The following is a 24,266-nucleotide window of genomic DNA, read 5'->3' as shown; positions in this document are numbered from 1 at the left end:
TATATATATAATGAATGTGTAATTGTGCTTGTTCATCGGCTCCCTTTATAAATAATTAAAATAAAATAAATTATAAAATAGGTAACAACAACAGGAAAGTTACACTACGCCTCCAAATTTAAATAGGATTTTATGATGTTGGATTTTATAATTTAATGATCATTCTGATGTTGGGAAAGAGTCAAGAGATGAGATTGCTGGTCGTAGTTTATTTGAGCTGCTGTTGTTGACATGTTTTTTTATGTTTAGTACAAAAGGATTGCAGATATATTATACATGATTTTCACACCTTTAATAATAAACAATATTTCATTGAGCTAAGGCATATGTTTGCTAACTCACATTCAACCAGTCATTACTAATCTAAAGACATGATTAATACATCAAATTTAATATAATAACAACTGAACTAGCCACACCAGCAAATTTATATCCTTAAATCATGATTTTAAAACTTAAATTCATAAATTATCTTATATTATAATAGAAGGAAACTTTATAAATGTATATCCAATGATGAGTAAATTATACCCTTTGACCCCTCACAAAATGCAGTTAACACATTAACAAATAAAAATGTTGAAGTTAGTGAACAAAAAAAAATAAATAAATGAAAGAGTTTGTAAAAGCAATACATGTTAACAGCTATTCTTGCCACTGAAGCTCTTAAAATGGATCAAATGAACCCACAGGAATCACACACAACAGAATACATCAACAGAAACTGATGGAAAATAGACCCTCGACAGAACAATTTAGTCAATTTACAGATGACTGAAGAAAATATTTGAACAAAAAGACAAAACAAAAATAATCTGAGCAAGAGATTCACCTCTGGTGTGACTGCCTGCTGAGACTCAAGTTATTATATATGAAAAATTATTGTTTAACAAATTGATGACTGAAAATGAAGTTAAATGAAGTGAACACACAATCACTTGTTTCCTCACATGAAGGTCTGTGTACTCTTTCACTCTTAATATCTGCTGCAGATGAAGTTGAGTTTGTCAGTTTCAGGACGGCTGATCCAGCGCTGATCTCCTCCAGACTGAACTGCTCCAGATCTCACTGTGTGTTCACAGTCCTCCTCTGATGTGCCGTTCCCTGGAGCCCAGTTCTGATAGCACACAGTCTCTCCACTCACCCAGAACCAGATGCCCACAGTGCAGGAGTGACGTAAACCCAACCACAGCTCCGCAGTAGACGCTCGTTTAACCACGTTCATCACACGACGCTGAATCTCTTCTGAATGAACCGAGACCAGATCCACATGATTCTGTCTGCAGTATCTCAGAGCTTCAGACCACGTCAGATTCTCTCTGATCACAATCAGTTTATCTGGAAACCAAACAGAGCACAAGCAGAAACTAGAGAGAGACTGATCAAAAACAACATCAGAACAAACACTGTGGATGAATTTGTCATGTCAGACATGTAGCGGGAACTTGAAGAGATTTGGAGGAGATGATGGATTGTGTTTGCTTTGTGAGGATCTACTCACCTTCATGACACACAAAAGGAAATAGGCGTTCATGTAAAGGAAGCTGATTGGTGCAAGAGATGTCTAACCATCGTCCCTGAGCGCTCTGTTCAACAGCTGTACAGTTTTCATCACCTCCATCATTATTAGGTTCACGAGTGTTCCAGTTTCTGAATGAAGAGTTACTCTGATCTGACCACTGCCATGAGTCTCTGAACAGACCGATCCAAGCTTCAGATATCAGACTGTCATTCATGATCTTCTCAATCTGTTGATTCTCATCCTGGTTTCTCACACTGACCAGATCAGTGTGATTCTGTCTGCAGTAACTCTGAGCGTTTCTCCAGTTCATCGTCTGATTGATGAAGACGAGTCTTGTGTGCGCTTTCAGAAAACACATGAAAATAGATTTGTGAATCAGTTTGTTCATTATTATTACACTGCTTTACAGTTTGGATGTGAACCGGAGCATCAGTGGAAACATCAGAAACACATTACATTCAAAGACTGATTTTGTTGATATAGCATTAAATAACATTTGTTATTTTCTTTGATCATTTTATTGCCACTTTCTATTTCTCCACTACATTTCCTTTCACATTTCTCTAAAATACTGGATTCATACACAAAGAGCTTCATGAGCATCTTGCTCCTATAGTCTGATTTATCATTTATTTATTTTTCTTAAATCATTATTGACATTGTGTCCTATGTAAGCTCACTTATTGCAGGGTTTGTGTTGAGATACTGAAAGCTGAATGTAGTCAAGTCAAGTCAAGTCACTTTTATTGTTACATCACCACAGCACATGTGAAATACTTGGGAGCTTGCTCCAGAAATTGCTGAAACAATTAACAAATAACCATACAGACTTCAACAGGTGAAAGTGTGCAATATGCACATACACACAGTCAGTACACACAGTGTACTATCAGACAAACTTACAGTTAGCACTACACATTATACACTATACACAGACTGTACACATTCTATATTATATAAACATATATACGCATAAAGATATGCTAAGGTGCAACAGAGTGTACGTGAACTGGATACAGAAATGTCATGGATGTGCATTGGATGGTATACAGTGGTAATGGGTAGGGTATTGTATTAAAAGCAGTGTGTATGTATAGTCCAGTGTTGAACTTTTGGAGTTAAAGTGCAGTGTGTGGCGTTCCATATTGTGGGAGGGTGCTGTAGGGTGCTGTAGGATGTATTAGTTCTGACTGTTCATCAGTTTGACAGCCTGAGGGAAAAAGCTATCCCTCCATCTGCTAGTGCGGGATCAGATGCTGAGGAGACGTGTACCTGAGGGCAGCAGAGAGAGCAGTCTGTGGGACGGGTGGCTGGAGTCACTGATGATCCTCCGGGCTTTCCTTATGCACCGCCTGGTGTAGATGTCCTGGAGCGAACAATGTGGTTGGCAGTTTGCATGACCCTTTTCAGAGCGTTACGGTTTCCAGTGGTGCTGTTTCCAAACCATGCAGTGATGCAGCCCGTCAGGATGCTCTCTATAGTGGAGGTGTATAATGTTTTGAGGATGCTGGGGCTCATTTCAAACTTCCTCAGCCGTCTCAAGAAGATGAAGCGTTGATGTGCCTTATTCAGCACTGCGTCAGTGTCTGTAGACCAGGTGAGATCCTCGCTGATGTTAACACCGAGGAATTTATAGCTGCTTACCCGCTCCACAGGTGTCCTGTCGATGGTGATGGGTGTGTGTTCTCTGCTCGGTCTCCTGAAATCCACCACCAGCTCTTGGTCTTGTCGATGTTGAGTGAAAGGTGGTTCTCCTGACACCATTTTGTCAGGATGCTCACCTCCTCTCTGTAGGCTGTCTCATCGTTGTTGGTGATCAGGCCTATCACCGTTGTGTCGTCAGCGAATTCGACGATGACGTTGGAGCTGTGTGTGGCTGTACAGTCAAGTGTGTACAGGGAGTACAGGAGTGGACTGAGGACACAGCCCTGAGGAGCACCAGTGTTGAGGGTCAGTGGGGGGTAAAGTATTGTTGCCCATTCTGACCACCTGACTTCTGCCTGTCAGGAAGTCCAGGATCCAGCTGCACAGAGATCTGTTAAGACCCAGAGTCTGGAGCTTCGTAACAAGTGTGGCAGGTACTATGGTGTTAAATTCTGAGCTGTAGTTCACAAACAGCATTCTCACATAGGTGTTCTTAATTTCCAGGAGGGAGAGAGCAGTATGTAGAGTGAAAGCAATAGCATCGTCTGTAGAACGGTTGCTTCGATATGCAAATTGTAGCGGGTCCAATGAGGCAGGCAGCACAAAGCAGATATAGTCTCTGACAAGTTTCTCAAAACACTTACTGAAGATGGGTGTGAGAGCAACGGGCCTCCCGTCATTTAAGGACATTTTATTTGTTTCAAACATCTACTTAAAAAAGGATAATTTCTGAGAATAACGATCTTCAAACAGCAAACTGTCATGAAGTATGTCTAAAAATTATGTCATGATGTGCTGTTCGATATTAATGACCTTAAATGTTTGATTAAACCAACTATTTTAAATATGACAGAAGAAAAAAAAAATTCACCACAGGTTAAGATATTTCTCTGACAAAATAATTATAGCTCACAGGAAAAAACAACATTATCTGTTATTAATACTTTGTTCTCTCTTGTTTTTGTATGTGTTCATAATAACTTTGTATGACACCGTGACCAGGAAATAAGCTCCACACAATTTGCCATGTTTCATTGTTTTATAAGAAATTAACTATTGACTTCAATCAAAACAATGCACTATGCTAACAAAATCTTGAATATATAACGTTTGAATAAATGTTGATGTCAATTTTCCAAGGACAGACATCAACTTTGACCTCTACTATATGTCTGTTAAATTGATCCAATTAATTAATTAATTCCCAAAACAATGGGTTGCTATTTTTGATTTCATAATTTATAAAAATTGCTGAGAAAATAAAAAGCTCTCTAATGACATATTTCCACAGTTATCCCATGAGGCAGCAAAAGATCAAAATGTGTTCAATGACAAACATTTTTCCAGTTTGTCTCTACAGAAACTGATTTCAAGTTGTCTTTATTTATGACCACATTAAAAAGTAGAAGCAGTTAGTATTGTGTCTGATCTGTGTCCAGCTGAGGTCAGATTCAGTTCTGGAGAGCCGCTGTCCAAACCTAATCAAAGCTCTTCGGGATCTTCTGAACATCACCAGCTCAAACAGGTTTGATATTAACTTTACAGGACAGGTGATCTCCAGGAGTAGGGCCGAAAACCTGAATATGATGCATCTTTTTATAAATTAATGTTAGCTGTCAATGTAGAGAGATGTACTCACTGTTATTGGATGAACTGCAGATGAAAGTCAGGGACCTATCACATCCCACAACATGCCATTCTCCATTTCTCATCATAGAACAATTGTTATTTTCTGGTTGTCCAGTCACCCACTTCAGATAGAGAACAGGTTCACCTGAAGACCAATGCCATTGATCACGACCCGTCTTCTGCAGCCCAATCCAGAAACGTTCATTAATCACACTCTTCATCAGCTCGTTCATGTCGTTCATGTTGTCAGCGGTGGCCAGATCTGTGTAATTCTCTCTGCAGTATCTCTGAGCTTCAGTCCAGGTCTTGTTCTCATTTATAAAGTGATACTGACGCTGAACACATTCAGATACGGAGCAGAGAGCTGTGAAAGAGAGACGCTGCTTTAATGCTTTTCAGAACAGCATCAAACCTGATGAAACTAGAAACCATAAATAAAACCACAAACACTCACCAACGAGAAGAAGAATGAAATATAGAGTTTGCTCCATTTCTGAAGAAGAAATACATTGAAAAACTCAGAATCTCTCATTTTCATCTTAAAGTGAAACATTATGAACTTTTAAAAAAAGCATCTTAGCAGCGTAATTGGATTCACAACAATTTAGACAATATCTCAAAGTCTAATATAAAGAATGAAGATGTGAGTTGTTCTTACTTTCGGTCGTGTGTTTCTGTTCTGAGTCTGATGTTTCTGTCTGCAGCTTCAAATCATGTGATTATTATATCTGCTCTCATCCGTCATTCAGCACGTCACTTCATTTGTTTATTACTCGAAAACACCTTTTTCATATTTCATTTCCTATATATTTGTGTACTTGTCCATCCTTTTCTCTAATTTGCATATTGATGTTTGTGATCAGTCAGTATTATTAAATGTGTAATAATCTGTAGTAACCTATGGTTTTTTTGGCGTATTGAATACCATTTGTATAACCACAGATTTAATACAAATACCATGGTTAAACTATGGTTAATATAGCAAAAACATGGTTAATTTGTGGTTACCATGGTTTAAATATAGGAATGTTTTTGTAGTAAAACCATGGTTAATTTTCATAAGGGTAGTTTATGTTTTAATGTTCACAACTAAAAAGCTGTTTTAATGTTATAGGTGGCCAGCATAACAATTTGAAAATCATTTTATATTTTTCTGCTGGAACACTTTTTTTAATCTGTTGCTGAAACAAACAACTCTACTAATGAGCCGACTGATGAGGGTTGAGTTAACTAGTGAAGACAGGAGATACTGGTTACTGAGAGCCTTTAACACCCCTCTGTTTCAGGCTCCAGAGTCTGGGAGGAAGGAATACGTGTGATTATTCAGAAATATTTTGTATGGAGGGAGTAAAAAGACAAAGAGGAAGAAGAGATATGCTCAGACTCCTGGTGATGAACATGAGACCATAGCAGACATCAGCAACAGAGATGAGATGAATACTCTGGTCATATTGTGTGTTTATTCTCCTGATGTTCGTTTATAATGTTAGGCGAGAGTCTCATTATCCCAGCTGAAAAAACATCTGCATCTGAGAAATGTGTCTATTTTTCTCTGTCTAAATAATTGATTGTGATTGGATGGAATGCAAATATATATATATATATTATAATTCTCCTCTTTGAGAAAACTTTTTTTTCATTCTCCTGCTGTTTATTGTGTGTTTTTTGGTTGTTTATAAACACAGATATGTTTGCATGTAAACACATCCTTGTCCGTTTGCTTATCTCCACATCACACTCAGACATTCAGGCTGGACATTATTTACATCTCTGACGTGAAACACAAAAAAATAGTGTTATTATTCTAGTCATATTTGTCACATCCACACAAGGAGAGGAGGAGATGGGTAAGTGTTTACGTGAAGCTTTATTTACATAGGACTTTTAACAGAGCAAGTAAGTGTGGTCACAGACGAAGAATCTTCAAGCACTGATCACATTGGTGAGTTCAAGCACAAGCCTAGGCCAGACAACAAAGAGTCACTTCCCTTAATCGCTGTGTCTGAATCTCCACAGAGTCACAATATGAGCCACAAGAAGCAGGTAGAAGATCCATAAGAGCGTCCATGCAATCTCGATACCAGCCGGTGAGTGAATGAGTGAGGTGAGTATTTAAAGGTGTGGTAATTGCTGGTGCAGGTGCAGGTAATCAGTATTCAGGTGACGGTTCACGTGAGCGGTGCATGGGAGATTGAGTGGATGGTGACTGGCAATGGTGACTGGGGCTGAGGGAACGAGCTGAGGGTGTGACCACGACCTCTGGGAGCCGGGCGGTCTGGGTGTTGTCGGTGGAAATCTTCGAGGAGAGCCGGATCCAGGATGTCATTGCGTGGTACCCACGACCTCTCTTCGGGACCGAACCCCTCCCAATCTATGAGGTATTCCAGGTGGCCGTCCCGCCGCCGGGAGTCGAGGATCTCTTGGACCTGGTAGATGTTGTCTCCGAGGATCTCGGGTTGGTCTGGAGGGGGAGGCGGTTCTGGTTCTGTGGAGGAAGGAGAAACTGGATCAGTGTGACGTTTTAGCAGTGAGACGTGAAACGTGGGTGAGATCCGGTAGTGTGGTGGTAGGTCCAGGCGGTAGGTGACGGGATTTATCTGAGAATGGATGGTGAACGGCCCTATGTAGCGGGGACTCAGCTTTTTGCAGGGCAGTCGGAGGCGGATATCCCGAGTGGAGAGCCAAACCTTGTCTCCAGGTAGATAGACGGGATTAGGCGATCTGCGTCGGTTAGCGGTCTCTGTATGCCTCCGAACTGCCCGTTGGAGATGGACGTGAGCTGAGTCCCACACCCTCTCGCTCTCCTGGAACTAGTGATCTACCGCGGGCACTTCAGAGACTTCTCCTGACCAGGGAAACAGCGGTGGTTGATAGCCTAAAACACATTGAAAAGGGGTTAAGCCTGTAGTGGTTTGGCGAAGGGAGTTTTGGGCATACTCAGCCCACGGCAGATACTGGCTCCAGGTATCCTGGTGTTGGGAGCAGTAAGTACGGAGGTACCGTGAGATCTCTTGAATCTTCCGCTCGGTCTGGCCGTTGGTCTGAGGATGATATCCAGAAGATAAACTGACGGATGTTCCGAGGAGTTGGAAGAACGCTCGCCAGACCCTGGAGATAAACTGAGGTCCCCTGTCCGAGACAATGTCCTCTGGAGTGCCATAATTCCGGAACACGTTGGTGAAGAGGGCTTCGGCGGTCTCGAACGCTGTGGGAAGACCCTTTAATGGGATTAGTTTGCAGAATTTAGAAAAACGATCAACAACAACTAGAATGGTAGTGTACCCCCTTGAGGGGGGAAGGTCAGTGGCGAAATCCACCCCTAGATGGGTCCAGGGTCGGCGAGGAATGGGCAGTGGTTGTAATTTACCCACGGGAAGTTGACGAGGTGTGGTGGTAACGGCGCAGACCGAGCATCCGAGGATGTACCGGGTAACGTCACGAACCATGTTAGGCCACCAGTACTTCTGCTGGATGAGCGAGAGGGTTCGCCTGCTGCCAGGGTGTCCTGAGCCAGGTGACGTGTGCGTACTTTCCAGTAGGGGGAGTCGCTGGTTGGTGGGCACGTACATTAGACCCGTGGGTACCTCCGGAGGTGCAGGCTCCTCGAGGGTGGCGGCTCGAATTTCCTCGTCGATCTGCCAGAGGATAGGCGCGAGGAAAACGGAGGGTGGTAGAATTGAATCAGGCTTGTTGGTGTCTGGATCTGGTGAGTACATACGGGACAGGGCATCTGCTTTAGTGTTCTTGTGACCGGGTTGATACGTGATCTGGAAATTAAAGCGAGCAAAGAAGAGTGACCACCGAGCCTGACGAGCATTGAGTCTTTTGGCATTCTGCAGATATTGGAGATTTTTGTGGTCGGTGACAACAGTGAATGGGAACTGAGCTCCCTCTAGCCAGTGCCGCCACTCCTCAAGGGCGAGTTTAATGGCCAACAACTCACGGTCTCCGATTCCATAATTGCATTCGGCAGGAGAGAGTTTCTTAGAGAAGTACGCACACGGATGGAGTGAGCAAGCTTCACCAGACCTTTGGGATAGCACGGCTCCAATGCCGTAATTGGCCGCATCCACCTCTACTACGAAAGGCTTGGACGGGTCAGGATGTCGTAGAATGGGCGCTGAGGTGAAGAGGTGTTTAAGATGGCTGAAGGCTTCTCGAGCTTGGGGTGTCCAGCGCAGCCGGCGCTGACCTCCTTTTAGGAGGGATGTTAGAGGAGCAGAGTGCAGGCTGTAGTTCTTGATAAAGCGCCGATAGAAATTGGCAAAGCCAAGGAATCGCTGGAGTTCTTTCACCGTTGTGGGTTCCGCCCAGTTGGTCACAGCATCTACTTTGGCTGACTCCATCTGAACTCCCTCCGCAGAGATCACGTATCCGAGGAAGGAGACGGTAGTGCAGTGAAACTCACACTTCTCAGCTTTTAGATAGAGGTGGTGGTCTCGGAGTCGTTGTAAGACGTGGCGGACATGGGTTTGGTGTTCTTCTATGTTCCGGGAGTAGATCAGGATATCGTCTATGTAGACAATGACGAATTGGTGGAGATAATCACGGAATATTTCATTCATGAAACTCTGGAAGATGGATGGACTGTTAGCAAGCCCATAGGGCATAACCTGATACTCGTAGTGCCCGGCAGGGGTGATGAAAGCAGTCTTCCACTCGTCTCCCTCTCGGATACGGATCAGATTGTAGGCACTGCGGAGGTCGAGTTTGGTGAACACCTTGGCTTCACGCAGTTCCTCCAGAGCCGCCGGAACGAGTGGTAATGGGTAGGCGAACTTGACGGTGGCGTCATTGAGCACTCGATAGTCGATGCATGGTCGAAGTCCGCCATCCTTTTTGGGGACGAAGAAGAAACTGGATGCAGCTGGAGATGTGGATGGTCTGATGAACCCCTGATCGAGAGCCTCCTGGATGTATTCCTCCATCGCCACCTGCTCAGGACGGGAGAGTGGATATATTTTCCCATGTGGTAGCTTGGCACCTGGCAGCAGGTCGATACAACAGTCCCAGGGCCGGTGTGGTGGTAATCGGGTGGCTTGTTCCTTGCTGAACACATCAGAGTAGGAGGAGTAAAGGGCAGGTCTTCCTATGGAGGTGGAGTGCAATTGAAGGTGCGGTGGCTCGGACTGTGAACTCTGGACTGGTGAACGGTGAATGTGACTCTGGCATCCCGGATCCCACGCCTGGATCTCCCCTGTGCTCCAGTTGATTCGTGGGTTATGTTGGGCCAGCCACGGCCTACCCAGAACGACGTCAACGGTAGCGCGAGGAAGTACGAGGAGGGCCAGTTGTTCCCGGTGTCCGTGGGGCAGAACGAGTTCCAGCTCGTGGGTCCTTCTAGTTATTTTGCCTCCCCCTAACGGTGATCCTTGGATGGTAGTGATACGGTAGGTGGTCTCATTCTGGGTGATGGGTATACGGTGCTTGGTTACGAAGAGAGATGAGATGAAGTTGCTTGCGGCTCCGGAAGCAACCAGGACATGGATGGGAAGATTACGTGAGTTAATTGTTATCTGGGCTTTGATATGAGGTATGCGAGATACAGATGGGGTAATGGAAACTTTACTCACCATTGGGCGAGGCGGACGGACTGGGCAGGCGTGGATCAGGTGAGTGGCCTCGCCACAGTATAAACACAGCCGCTGCTGGATGCGGCGTCTCCGTTCAGAGGCATCTAGGCGGTAGGAGTCGGTGATCATGGGTTCCTCCTGGTTTCGTTGAGGCGAGGGCGTTCTGGTTGATGGAGAGATGGTATATGAAGCCGGGGAGGCACAAGCCGAGAGGTGCTGAGCAACATTTATAGTTTTTCTGATGAATGTCTCGAGATCGACATTATCGTCGTAAATGACCATTTGCTTTCTGATCTGGGGCTTTAAACCTTTACGGTATGCAGCTAGCAGGGCAGTTTGGTTCCAACCACTGGTGGCGGCTAATGTCCAGAAACGGAGAGTGTAGTCGTGAATTTCCGTGGCTCCCTGGCGGAGATTTAAGAGTTCATCATGGGTTGAAAGAGGAGTTAGAGCCACCCCGAATACTTCCTGGAGGTGGGTGGCGAAGGCATCGAATGAGGATAGAACCGGACTCTGGGAGTTCCAAAGAGCCTCCGCCCATTGTAGCGCTCGTCCGGTGAGGAGAGAGAGATCACAAAGGCGACTTTGGTGGCCTCATTGGGGAATTTACTGGTATTCGCGTTGACGAACAGTGAGCACTGCAGAATAAACCCACTGCAGCCACTCGGTTCACCCGCATAGCACGCGGGACGTGCAAGGGGCGTGCTGTTGGTGGTGGAAGCACTAGTTTCGGTGGGTGGTGAAACTGACTGTAATACTTGGCGGAGGGCAGTCACCATTTCGGTGAACGGGTCCGAAGCCGCTCCCTGAGCAGCAGCGTTAACATCCATGGGAGATATGAAGTTCTGTTTTAGGGGCTGGTATCCTGTCACATCCACACAAGGAGAGGAGGAGATGGGTAAGTGTTTACGTGAAGCTTTATTTACATAGGACTTTTAACAGAGCAAGTAAGTGTGGTCACAGACGAAGAATCTTCAAGCACTGATCACATTGGTGAGTTCAAGCACAAGCCTAGGCCAGACAACAAAGAGTCACTTCCCTTAATCGCTGTGTCTGAATCTCCACAGAGTCACAATATGAGCCACAAGAAGCAGGTAGAAGATCCATAAGAGCGTCCATGCAATCTCGATACCAGCCGGTGAGTGAATGAGTGAGGTGAGTATTTAAAGGTGTGGTAATTGCTGGTGCAGGTGCAGGTAATCAGTATTCAGGTGACGGTTCATGTGAGCGGTGCATGGGAGATTGAGTGGATGGTGACTGGCAATGGTGACTGGGGCTGAGGGAACGAGCTGAGGGTGTGACAATATTTCATTCACTCTCTGTCTTGTAACTGTGACTGCTGTGAATGATGCCAGCACTGAGTTTAAGTGAGTTTAACACCTGAGCTTAAGCACCTTCATTGCTGCTTTGGAGTCACATTAATCAGATTCGATCTTGAATTAAATATAAACTCTTAAAGAATCATTGTATTAATGAATATTATTAAAATATTACATGGAAAATGTGAATACTGAGCATACATACTCAATTTAGCTAAATATGCAGTATACAATGAAATATATTAAAGTAGAGATTAATCTTTCAAAACAAATGTAAAGACAGTGTAATAGATTATTTGGACATGCTTTAAATGTTCAAAAAACACATTATTTTTCAAACACTGTACATTATTGTAGGTCCTCAATGCCCCACCTCTCTCAAACATGTAGTTTTCTACAAAGTCCTTCTCTTTCTGACAAGCACAGTCTGCTCTGTTCCTGTTACATTGTAAGTTATCTTAAAGATTTCTAAATGCATCTACTTTCAGAAGAACAAATAAAGTGATTTTTCTTTCTCCTAGATACACACACATTTTCCTGACATGACTGCTTCAACTCGAACTGTGTTACTGAAACCACATCTTCTTTCTTTGCGTGAACATTTGGGAGACGTTACACAAATATTTGTGTTAGGATGAGCCATTTTAGGGGGGCACAGCAGAGTCTTAACTTTAAGAATATCTCTTTGGATTTGAGACTTAAGTCTTTGAAATGTACAGATATTCTTTATGCAACAAGTGCCTATAACACTTCAAAGAGAAAGGAAAAATATATGACCCCTTTAAATATTGCTTAGTGCAATATTTGAAATAATATCACAGTTAAACACTACTTTAATGCCTTTTGAAACTTGTTATCTAGTTTTGAGTAATGATCTGATTGATGAGTGTTGAGTTAATTAATGAAGACATGGTGAGACTGGTAACTGAGAGCCTTTAAAAATCCTTCGTTTGAGAAAGAGAGAGACTTTGACTTTTAAAACAACCCATTATCAATTAAAGACAAGAGTCCCTGATTACTTTACAGTCTCGAATGTCCCTCCAAAAATCATCTCAATTCAAAATATGGAATATTATATATTTAATAAATACTCAAGACTCCGCTAACGACTTGAATATGGACACCATAGCCTACTTACAGTCATGGCAAAAAATATGGGCACCCTCGGTAAATATGATCAAAGAAGGCTGTGAAAATTAATCTGCATTGTTAATCCTTTTGATCTTTAATTTTCTTTTTTTTTTTTAAATCACAAAAATCCTTTCCTATCCTTTCATTGGATAATAAGAATTTAAAATGGGGGGAAATATTTATGAATTTTTTTTTTTCTCTAATACACATTGGCCACAATTAATGGCACCCTTTTATTCAATACTTTTGGAAATCTTCATTTGTCAGTTTAACAGCTCTATATTTTCTCCTAAAATGCCTGATGAGGTCAGAGAACACCTGAAGAGATCAGAGACCATTCCTTCATCCAGAATCACTCCAGACCCTTCAGATTCCCAGCTTCTCCTCTTCAGTTCACTCCTCTCATTTTCTGTAGGGTTCAGGTCAGAGGACTGGAAGGGCTATAGCCGAAGCTTGGTTTTGTGCTCAGTGACCCATTTCTGTGTTGTTTTGAGGTTTGTGTTTGTATTATTGTACAGTTGGAAGATCCAAACATGGCCCATTATAACATTTCACTTATGATTTATTATCTGTTGGTATTTGATAGAATACATAATGCCATGTACAGAAGGTAGACAACCAGGATGGGTAATACCCCTGCGTGTACCATGCCACAGGGCCACGTGTTAAAATCATCCGCGAAACTGCTGTATAGCTGTACACTCACAGGGCTCAGGCAGAGAAGAGGTTATGGATCTCACCAGTGTAGCTGTACACTCACGGAGCTCATGCAGAGGAGAGACTAAAAAACCTCTCTGTATAACACCTCTTCGATAGACCGAGTCATTTAAACATAGCTCAGCGGCCCCAGCATGGGAGAGAGTGATCAGCGGCGATTTGGAGTGAAAAGCAAAAACCACACATCCACACTCACATGAATTCACCAGAATACTGCAAGAACTCACTCGTGCTCACTTAAACATTTGGACTGCAAAATTGAACAGACTCACGGTGCACACAAAGCATTCCTCTCAGCTGGCATTTCCTTCCCAATGGATCGAATAAGCAGGGGCTGCACACAAGTCAGTTTAACACTGTTGTTCACTGGTATCGAAGGAATCAAAGATGTTTTAGTTAATTTCAATGTTTTCAGACACATGACTCAGCCTCCACAGCGGATCTTCATCTTCTCTTTAGAAATACAAAGGTGTTACTTAACTGTCCAATGTCGCCACGGTAATCATCAGAAGCCAATAAGGAGAAGTGCTGTAGCTCAGTCAAACTCACAGCGTGTTTTCCCACAATCCTCGTTATTTATTTAAAGAATATATAGCTCTTTCCCCACTTGAACTGTTAGAAGTCTTCACAACCTCTGCTCCACTGCCTGTATTCTTCTGAGTCCACAACGGCCCCCTGTGCCTCCTTCTCTCATTCAGAATGGCTTTTATAACCCTCTCTCCTAATACGTGTCCCAATCACAGATCATATTCCCACGCATCGCCACCTGATGTGAGTTTCCTCATCAAGCTTCGCCCGCTGCCATGATCTTCTCATAGGGAACCGGAAACATTCTGGTGTTCTGCTGTCATTGTTCTCCAGGGGAACATATCCCAAAAAGAAAAAGTTCCGCCAGGGCGCTTGTCACTCTGTAACATCTATATATATAAATATATATATAAGGATAAAAAGTAAAATCTTTTCATTTCAGTTAATTATTAGTTAAAAAAAAATAAATTAAATAAAAAATCAGGTTCCATTTGCAGAGCAAAATGAGAACGGTCCAGCATTTAGAAATAATTCTTATTAACTTGGTTATTGTAATGATGAGTCAGAGATGTTGGGATCCATGTGCAGTAATTCATTAACAGAATGGTCAAACAGAAATGATCAGAGAACAGCATCAGGTATGCAGGGGATATGCAAAATCAGTAACAAGCAGAGGTCGGGGCAGGTGGCAGAGAATCAAAGTTGGTATACACAATCCAAAGTCAAACACGGAAGGAACAAATACTAGGAAAACGCTCAGAAATGCCAGACAGAACTAAACAAGACTTTGCAATCAGTTAGTGTGAGAGGTCTGCTTTATATATATATATATATATATATATATATATATATATATATATATATATATATATATATATATATATATATATATATATATATATATGTGTGTGTGTGTGTGTGTGTGTGTGTGTGTGTGTGTGTGTGTGTGTGTGTGTGTGTGTGTGTGTGTGTATTAGCTGCAGGTGTGTGTGTAATTAGATGCAGGTGTGTGTGTGCAATCAGTCCCAGGTATGAGGCAAAGTCTCCTCTAACTGTATTAGCTCACATTCTAACAGCAAGCAAAGAGTAGAATCACATCTAACTAGTACTGCTGTTCATCTCAACATGCTGTGTTTACTCTAATATATTTCATTGCACACTACATATTTAGCATAAAGAAATGAGTATGTATGCTCAATATTCAGATTTTCCATATAATATTTTGCTAATATTAATTAATAAAATTATTCTTTAAAATTTTCACGTTATATTTATTTAATTCAGGAAATAATCTGATTAGTTTTGCATTGAGTTAAATTAATGTGACTCCAAAGCAGCAATGGAGGTGTTTAAACTCAGTGCTGGCATCATTCACAGCAGTCACAGTTACAAGACAGAGAGTGAATGAAATATGACTAGAATAATAACACTCATTTTTTGTGTTTCACTTCAGAGATGTAAATAATGTCCAGCCTGAATGTCTGAGTGTGATGTGGAGATAAGCAAACGGACGAGGATGTGTTTAAATGCAAACATATCTGTTCATAAACAACCAAAAAACACACAATAAACAGCAGGAGTATGAAAAAAAAAGTTTTCTCAAATAGAAGAAATATATATATATATATATACACACATACACATACATACATACATACATACATACACACCCAAACATCTCTGTTGCTGATGTCTGCTGTGGTCTCATGTTCATCACCAGGGGTCTGAGCTCTCAGAAGAGGGGAGAAAACATAAGAGCAGAAGAATCTGTCACAAAGGTCACTAAATGCTGGACTTTTGGTAGTTCCTAGGATAGCAAAGTCCACTAAAGGACGTAGAGCTTTCTCACATTTGTCTCCCAAACTCTGGAATAGCCTTCTTAATAATTTTCGGGGTTCAGACACACTCTCTCTGTTTAAATCTAGATTAAAAACACATCTCTTTCGCCAAGCATACGAATAATGTATCTTTTAAATTGTGAGTGTAGTTGCATCTGATCAAATGTGCATTCTTATTCATTAGCTTGGGTTAAACTAATTTTACTTTGTTGGATCAGCAGCTATGCTAATGATGTCTGTATTTTGTTTCTATTTTTACATCCCGTGGTAACTAGGATTTACACAAGCTCCAGTCTGGATCCAGAACACCTGGGAAGAGATGATGCTGACCCTCAGAGGACCCCAGATGATGCTAACCCTGAATCAACAAACAGAACTAACAATTATTGCTAAATGTGTGACTACATCATATAATAACTTAATTAATAATATCGATAGTTCATCGTCTAGCTGACTACATCTTGTATTATTATTATTTATTTATTTTTCTAAATTCCTGTCAAACGTGCACAAATTACTAGCTACTACTAAATATTGTAGAAACATAATTTTCTGTAAAGTTGCTTTGTAATGATTTGTATTGTAAAAAGCGCTAAACAAATAAACTTGAATCTCTTCTTCCTCTTTGTCTTTTTACTCCCTCCATACAAAATATTTCTGAATAATCACACGTATTCCTTCCTCCCAGACTCTGGAGCCTGAAACAGAGGGGTGTTAAAGGCTCTCAGTAACCAGTGTCTCCTGTCTTCACTAGTTAACTCAACCCTCATCAGTCGGCTCATTAGTAGAGTTGTTTGTTTTAGCAACAGATTAAAAAAAGTGTTCCAGTAGAAAAATATAAAAATGATTTTCTAATTGTTATGCTGGCCACCTATAACATTAAAACAGCTTTTTAGTTGTGAACATTAAAACATAAACTAATATTTTTCATAATATGTAATTTTGTTGATTGTGGTCCATATTCACATTTAATAATAAAAAAATGGAAATTAGAGAAAAGGATGGAGAAGTACACAAATATAGAGGAAATGAAATATGAAAAAGGTGTTTTCGAGTAATAAACAAATGAAGTGACGTGCTGAATGACGGATGAGAGCAGATATAATAATCACATGATTTGAAGCTGAAGATAGAAACATCAGACTCAAGACAGAAACACACGACCGAAAGTAAGAACAACTCACATCTTCATTCTTTATATTAGACTTTGAGATATTGTCTAAATTGTTGTGAATCCTATTACGCTGCTAAGATGCTTTTTTTAAAAGTTCATAATGTTTCACTTTAAGATGAAAATGAGAGATTCTGAGTTTTTCAATGTATTTCTTCTTCAGAAATGGAGCAAACTCTATATTTCATTCTTCTTCTCGTTGGTGAGTGTTTGTGGTTTTATTTATGGTTTCTAGTTTCATTAGGTTTGATGCTGTTCTGAAAAGCATTAAAGCAGCGTCTCTCTTTCACAGCTCTCTGCTCCGTATCTGAATGTGTTCAGCGTCAGTATCACTTTATAAATGAGAAGAAGACCTGGACTGAAGCTCAGAGATACTGCAGAGAGAAATACACAGATCTGGCCACCGCTGACAACATGAACGACATGAACGAGCTGATGAAGAGTGTGATTAATGAACGTTTCTGGATTGGGCTGCAGAAGACGGGTCGTGATCAATGGTATTGGTCTTCAGGTGAACCTGTTCTCTATCTGAACTGGGCGACTGGACAACCTCAAAATAACAATTGTTCTATGATGAAAAATGGAGAATGGCATGTTGTGGGATGTGATAGGTCCCTGACTTTCATCTGCAGTTCATCCAATAACAGTGAGTACATCTCTCTACATTGACAGCTAACATTAATTTATAAAAAGATGCATCATATTCAGGTTTTCGGCCCTACTCCTGGAGATCACCTGTCCTGTAAAGTTTATATCAAACCTGTTTGAGCTGGTGATGTTCAGGAGATCCTGAAGAGCTTTGATTAGGTTTGGACAGCGGCTCTCCAGAACTGAATCTGACCTCAGCTGGACACAGATCAGACACAATACTAACTGCTTCTACTTTTTAATGTGGTCATAAATAAAGACAACTTGAAATCAGTTTCTGTAGAGACAAACTGGAAAAACGTTTGTCATTGAACGCATTTTGATCTTTTGCTGTCTCATGGGATAACTGTGAAAATATGTCATTAGAGAGCTTTTTATTTTCTTAGCAATATTTATAAATTATGAAATCAAAAATAGCAACCCATTGTTTTGGGAATTAATTAATTAATTGGATCAATTTAACAGACATATAGTAGAGGTCAAAGTTGATGTCTGTCCTTGGAAAATTGACATTAAGATTTACCCAAACGTTATTAAAACTGTATTCAAGATTTTGTTAGCATAGTGCATTGTTTTGATTGAAGTCAATAGTTAATTTCTTATAAAACAATGAAACATGGCAAATTGTGTGGAGCTTATTTCCTGGTCACATTGTTATGCAAAGTAATTATGAACACATACAAAAACAAGAGAGGACAAAGTATTAATAACTGATAATGTTGTTTTTTCCTGTGAGCTATAATTATTTTGTCAGAGAAATATCTTCACCTGTTTTGAGTTTTTTTTTTTTTTTTTTTTTTTTTTTAATATTTGGTTTAATCAAATATTTAAGGTCATTAATATCTAACAGCACATCATGACATAATTTTTGGACATACTTCATGACAGTCTGCTGTTTGAAGATCGTTATTCTCAAAAATTATCCTTTTTTAAGTAGATGTTTGAAACAAATAAAACGTTTTAGACATGGACTTGTGATCATTGGCTACAGAGTCTGTGATAAACCATCTGAACACCTTGAGCTGCGAGATACATTCAGCTTTCAGTATCTCAACCCCTTAAAGTAACCCCAGTATCAAACACTTAAACAAGTGAGCTTACATAGGACACAATGTCAATAATGATTTAAGAAAAATAAATAAATCAGTCTATAGGAGTAAGATGACCTCTAGCAATATTATTAACATTTCACACACACACACACACACACACACACACACACACACACACGCACGCAAACACACACACACACACACACACACACACACACACACACACACACACACACACACACACACACATATATATATATATATATATATATATACACATACAATCCAACATTTTGAAATGAATATTTATATTTATATATATATATATGTCGAAATATGAAATGTTAATAATATTGCTAGAGGTCATAGACTGATTTATTTATTTTTCTTAAATCATTATTGACATTGTATCCAACTGTATGTAAGCTCAGTTATTTCAGAGTTCAGTAACAGATTTACGAGCAGAATATCATCGTCTGTTTGTTGTTTCTCTCATAAAGATCTTTGTGTATGAATCCAGTATTTTAGAGAAACGTGAAAGGAAATGTAGTGGAGAAATAGAAAGTGGCAATGAAATGATCAAAGAAAATCACAAATGTTATTTAATGCTATATCAACAAAATCAGTCTTTGAATGTAATGTGTTTCTGATGTTTCCACTGATGCTCCGGTTCACATCCAAACTGTAAAGTAGAATAAAAATAATGAACAAACTGATTCACAAATCTATTTTCATGTGTTTTCTGAAAGCGAACACAAGACTCGTCTTTGTCAATCAGACGATGAACTGGAGAAACGCTCAGAGATACTGCAGACAGAATCACACTGATCTGGTCAGTGTGAGAAACCAGGATGAGAATCAACAGATTGAGAAGATCATGAATGACAGTCTGATATCTGAAGCTTGGATCGGTCTGTTCAGAGACTCATGGCAGTGGTCAGATCGGAGTAACTCTTCATTCAGAAACTGGAACACTCATGAACCTAATAATGTTGGAGGTGATGAAAACTGTACAGCTGTTGAAAAGAGCGCTCGGGGACAATGGAATGACATCTCTTGCACCAATCAGCTTCCTTTACATGAACGCCTATTTCCTTTTGTGTGTCATGAAGGTGAGTAGATCCTCACAAAACACACAATCCATCATCTCCTCCAGATCTCTTAAAGTTCCCGCTACATGTCTGACATGACAAATTCATCCACAGTGTTTGTTCTGATGTTGTTTTTGATCAGTCTCTCTCTAGTTTCTGCTTGTGCTCTGTTTGGTTTCCAGATAAACTGATTGTGATCAGAGAGAATCTGACGTGGTCTGAAGCTCTGAGATACTGCAGACAGAATCATGTGGATCTGGTCTCGGTTCATTCAGAAGAGATGCAGCGTGAGGTGATGAACGTGGTTAAACGAGCGTCTACTGCGGAGCTGTGGTTGGGTTTACACAACTACTGCATCATGAACATGTGGCTCTGGGTGAGTGGAGAGACCGTGTGCTATCAGAACTGGGCTCCAGGGAACGGAACGGAACCAGAAAACTGTAAACTTGAGAAGAGAAAAGGAGCAGTTCAGTCTGGAGGAGATCAGCGCTGGATCAGCCGTCCTGAAACTGACAAACTCAACTTCATCTGCAGCAGATATTAAGAGTGAAGGACATGTAAATTGTGTGTTTTCTTATTCAATCTTTTTACACTTCACTGTTTTTCTGATTTACTCATATTTTTTCTTTGATAGCTTCTGAGTGAATCTGATTATTTGGTTTTAAAAGTGTCAAAGTCTTACTTAAGACTCAAAAGAATTATAATGACATAATACAATATTATCAAAATTTCATCAATGTTAAGATTTTTGTATTGTTTTAAACACTCAGATGATATATGTGTGTTTTAAGAATCTCTCTGTATATCTGGTGGAGTTAAATATCTTTGTTTTGCACTAATCATATATTATATTAGAAATGACTGTTAATCGTGTTTCTTGGAGCAGCAGCTCTATATTCATTGTTTCTCAGCAGAATGAAATCTGGTTAGTAATTGAAAAGCAAACAGGAAAGATCAAAACCATGACATAATCACATGATAACACAAGATCAGCTCAAATAAACTCATCTACAGCCAATATTATCGCTTCTTCGTTAGATTTCCTTAAGATGTGACAATGAATTGGAAATTATACGTAACAAACATGTAAACTTTCCTTTTTATTGTTGATTTATTAGGTTGATATCTAGGATATATTGTCACTTACAAAACATTCACATTTCAGCCATGGCCGTAGCCAGGCTTTGAAAATTAGTGAGGTCCAGGGGGTTTCTATAGTGGAGTGTCTATTTACACTAAGTATAAATTAGGGATGCACCGATTCGGATTCGGCCGAATACTGGGCTTTTTGACGGGGTTCGGTTTCGGCCGAACCTTAGGTTTTTTTTTAACCGAACCGAACCCTAGGCTTGCGCTACGCTGGTCGACGTCAAGCAGCCGTTGATTGCATGAAGGTGTTTAAATGAGGAGGAACAAGGTCCGACAGTTCTAAACTAAACTGTTCAGGAATCTTGAGCGCCTGGGACGATTTAGGGGCTGTTTACATATCGCGCCTAAAACGCCTGGAAAACGCTAGCCGCGCCGCTTTCTCCTCCTTTCCAAAGCGCTCGGACAGTTGCGCCCCTGAGGCGTCTGCCTTTGTTAAGCAACCATGACCTGCTCTCTCCATGAAGACGCGGATAAATGGATTTGCAGGATTTGTAGCTCTGCAACTAAATTTATTTAGTTTAATTTATTTAACTATGATCAGCTGTTCCTTCATCTTGGCTGATCTTTCAACGTTGTTACGGGAAAGGATGAAGCTGATTGGTTAGTTCTTGTCACATGACCGCTGTGCGCTTGCAACATTCTGAAAAGTTGAAATGTTTTTAATTTGTTGCGGTGCGGACGCGCCTGGAAAAAACGGGCACGTTGCACCGCGTGCGCATCGTGACCGTGTCGCTTCCATTATGAGCGCGCATGCCACGCGCTTACATGGGAAATAACGAACTTGAGCGCGCAAAAGACGCGATATGTGAACGTAGCAATACAGAGCCAGCCAGTCACATCGGGTGCTGACGTGGAGAAAATCGTTTTTTTTCGGTGAGCCTTTGATTCCTCTTAGAGAGGATCCTCTTCAGTGGTGGAAGACAAACCAGCAGCGATTTCCAATGCTGGCAAAAATGGCAAAAATCTACCTCTGTGCCCAGTGAAAGACTTTTGGGTACTGCTGGGGACATTCGTTCCCACACTCGCAACCGGCTGTCACCTGTCAATGTTTTTTTTAATTCAACAAAAAAGTTTTTCTCACTTGTCATCCTGGCATAATCTTGCTTATTCTTTTTTCTTTTTTTACAGTTAAAATAAAATAAAATGAAAAATACATTGCTGTGGACGTTGTTTGCTTCATTAATGTGTTTTACTGTGTCAATGGAATAAGGATGCGAGTAGGATTCGGTATTCGGTTTCGGATTCGGCCGAATACCGAATCCACTGTTTAAGATTCGGCCGAATCCGAAACCGAATACCGAATCCTACTCGCATCCTACCCCAAAAATCTGGATTCGGTGCATCCCTAGTATAAATAGACCGCATTGTTGGTTGAAGCTCTTTACACTAACTCGACCCACCAACGTGTGATTCGGCTGGTCAACACTACAAAAGACAAGCAACAATTATCAACTCTAGTGGTGCAGATAGTAAAACATCTATGGGAAGGCATGGCTGTCTCCCGAACATTAGCTGATAAGGAAAACCCAGTGGTGTAATTTTTCGTACAGTTATAACCATAGGCGTAGGTTTGATTTTAAGATTGGTGGGGACATCTCCGGAAGCTGAGGATTCAGGAAATTAATAGGATAATGTTTTAAGGTTTTTAGTCTACATTGACCTATGTTAATTGAACATTGAAGATGTATGTTAATTAATGAATTCTGTAATGTTACAGGTATAATGACAAGTAGGCAGTGTGACAGACGTATTAACTTTACTCCACCTATAGTGTAATGCAATAATTAATTCTGTAATGTTACAGGTAACAAATATTGATAAGGAGGTAGTTTGACAGAGACTTAACCTCACTTAACTTTGTGTCTCCTGTGTTGTTCCTTACTATTTGAAGTAGTCAAACACACGTCTACGTCTGTCATTAACAGAAATGAACTGTTGGCATATTTGTTTGACATCAACTTTGTGGTGGACATGGCACACAGAAATACCGTTAAGTCTCAATTGTGCCATTGTTGATCTGAGCCATGTTTTCAGTCTCCTAAGAGCACTGAAGCTTCTTTCAGCCTCAGCTGAAGCGACTGGGATGACTAAAAGCAGCCTGAAAGAGTTTTAACTTGATCAAACAAGCCTCTCACTTCAACAGTCATTCCTCTCATGATATTAGCCACTTCAGTACTTGATTTGAAAGTATTTTTAGTCCGAAAAACATGGCTAATTGGACTTTTAGAATAACCCTATTCAGTTCTGGATAGTGATCAACAATGTCATATACTTTTCCAGTCAGTAGAATAGATCTGGTTGGTTGAAGAACCTGTCCTGAAGCTGAGCATCAACACAATCTATCATTTTATAGAAATGGCTCGGCCCACCATTGTAACGTTTTGGTGGCTGTCTTTGGTGAGGAATCTGAATAGACTCAATCCCAAGGGAGTCAACCATTGCCACTGCTCTCTGAAAAACCTCCTGAAAGTTGTCCTCATTTATTTTGCCTTTTAGAGTGGATCTGACACAGTCTATTGACCTTCTCATTCCTGCAATTGTTTCTGTCCATTTTTGCAGGGACTTGTTCAGACACTCTAACTCATCAATCACTTCTAATGCCAAAAAAAGTCCAAGCACAGTTTTCCCCTATTCAAATCTCTCTCTTAGTCCATTTGCGTGGCTTAGGTGGCTTAATGTCAAGCAGACTGTGTGATCAAGGTAAGACAGTGTGCTCCACAATGAACATGCAAAGCCAATGGCTGCTGTCTTTTAAATTCTGCTCATGTTCCTGAATGTCTTCCTGACATATTGGCTGCACCATCATATGTCTGACCCCTTAGACGACTCATAGGAATATTTAGTCTCCAGAGGACATCCGCAGCCACCCTAGCACTTTCCAATCCAGTTGTCCCTGGAACTTCATATAAACCAAAAAAATTTATTGTGGTATCAGGTCATGGTCCACATATCTAAAACCGATTCTTGCTCTACTCCTGAGACATCTTGAGTGCCATCTATAATGAGTGAGTACTTCAAAACTGGTAGAGACTCAGGGCTTAATATACCACCTCATTTTGGCAGATCCCCCTCCTCCAGGGGCAGTGTTTCAGTATAGCTGAGTAGAGACCTGCATTTCAGCACGACTGTTTTTACGACTGTTAGGCTGGGCTTCGGGCCAATTTTCATGCCATACAGTAGTTCAGACGCGGGTAGGGTCTGTGTTAGGCTTCTTCTTATTTTATATTTTAGACTTCCATCAATTAGTGATGAAA

At 40.8% G+C, this 24,266-nt stretch overlaps 2 protein-coding genes across 2 annotated transcripts; one reads left to right on the top strand and one right to left on the bottom strand.

Moving 5' to 3' along the window:
- Positions 1 to 200: 200 nt before the first annotated feature.
- On the bottom strand, positions 201 to 5,511 carry LOC113073586 (macrophage mannose receptor 1-like). Its single transcript, XM_026246401.1, has 5 exons — positions 5,454 to 5,511; positions 5,250 to 5,288; positions 4,806 to 5,159; positions 1,502 to 1,864; positions 201 to 1,338 (listed from the first exon to the last, which is right to left on the bottom strand). Exons 2-5 carry the CDS (start codon positions 5,284 to 5,286, stop codon positions 977 to 979), a joined length of 1,116 nt encoding a protein of 371 aa, XP_026102186.1. The 5' UTR covers positions 5,287 to 5,288; positions 5,454 to 5,511; the 3' UTR covers positions 201 to 976.
- Positions 5,512 to 17,039: 11,528 nt separating this feature from the next.
- On the top strand, positions 17,040 to 21,106 carry LOC113073583 (macrophage mannose receptor 1-like). Its single transcript, XM_026246398.1, has 5 exons — positions 17,040 to 17,070; positions 17,236 to 17,274; positions 17,365 to 17,718; positions 19,522 to 19,884; positions 20,046 to 21,106. The coding sequence occupies exons 2-5, from the start codon at positions 17,238 to 17,240 to the stop codon at positions 20,405 to 20,407; spliced, it is 1,116 nt and encodes a 371-aa protein (XP_026102183.1). The 5' UTR covers positions 17,040 to 17,070; positions 17,236 to 17,237; the 3' UTR covers positions 20,408 to 21,106.
- Positions 21,107 to 24,266: the final 3,160 nt, after the last annotated feature.

Source organism: Carassius auratus, unplaced genomic scaffold (genome assembly GCF_003368295.1).
Source record: "Carassius auratus strain Wakin unplaced genomic scaffold, ASM336829v1 scaf_tig00012377, whole genome shotgun sequence".
NCBI lineage: Eukaryota > Metazoa > Chordata > Actinopteri > Cypriniformes > Cyprinidae > Carassius > Carassius auratus.
Note: the sequence above shows the minus strand (reverse complement) of the source record. Positions and strands in the feature narration are given on the sequence as shown.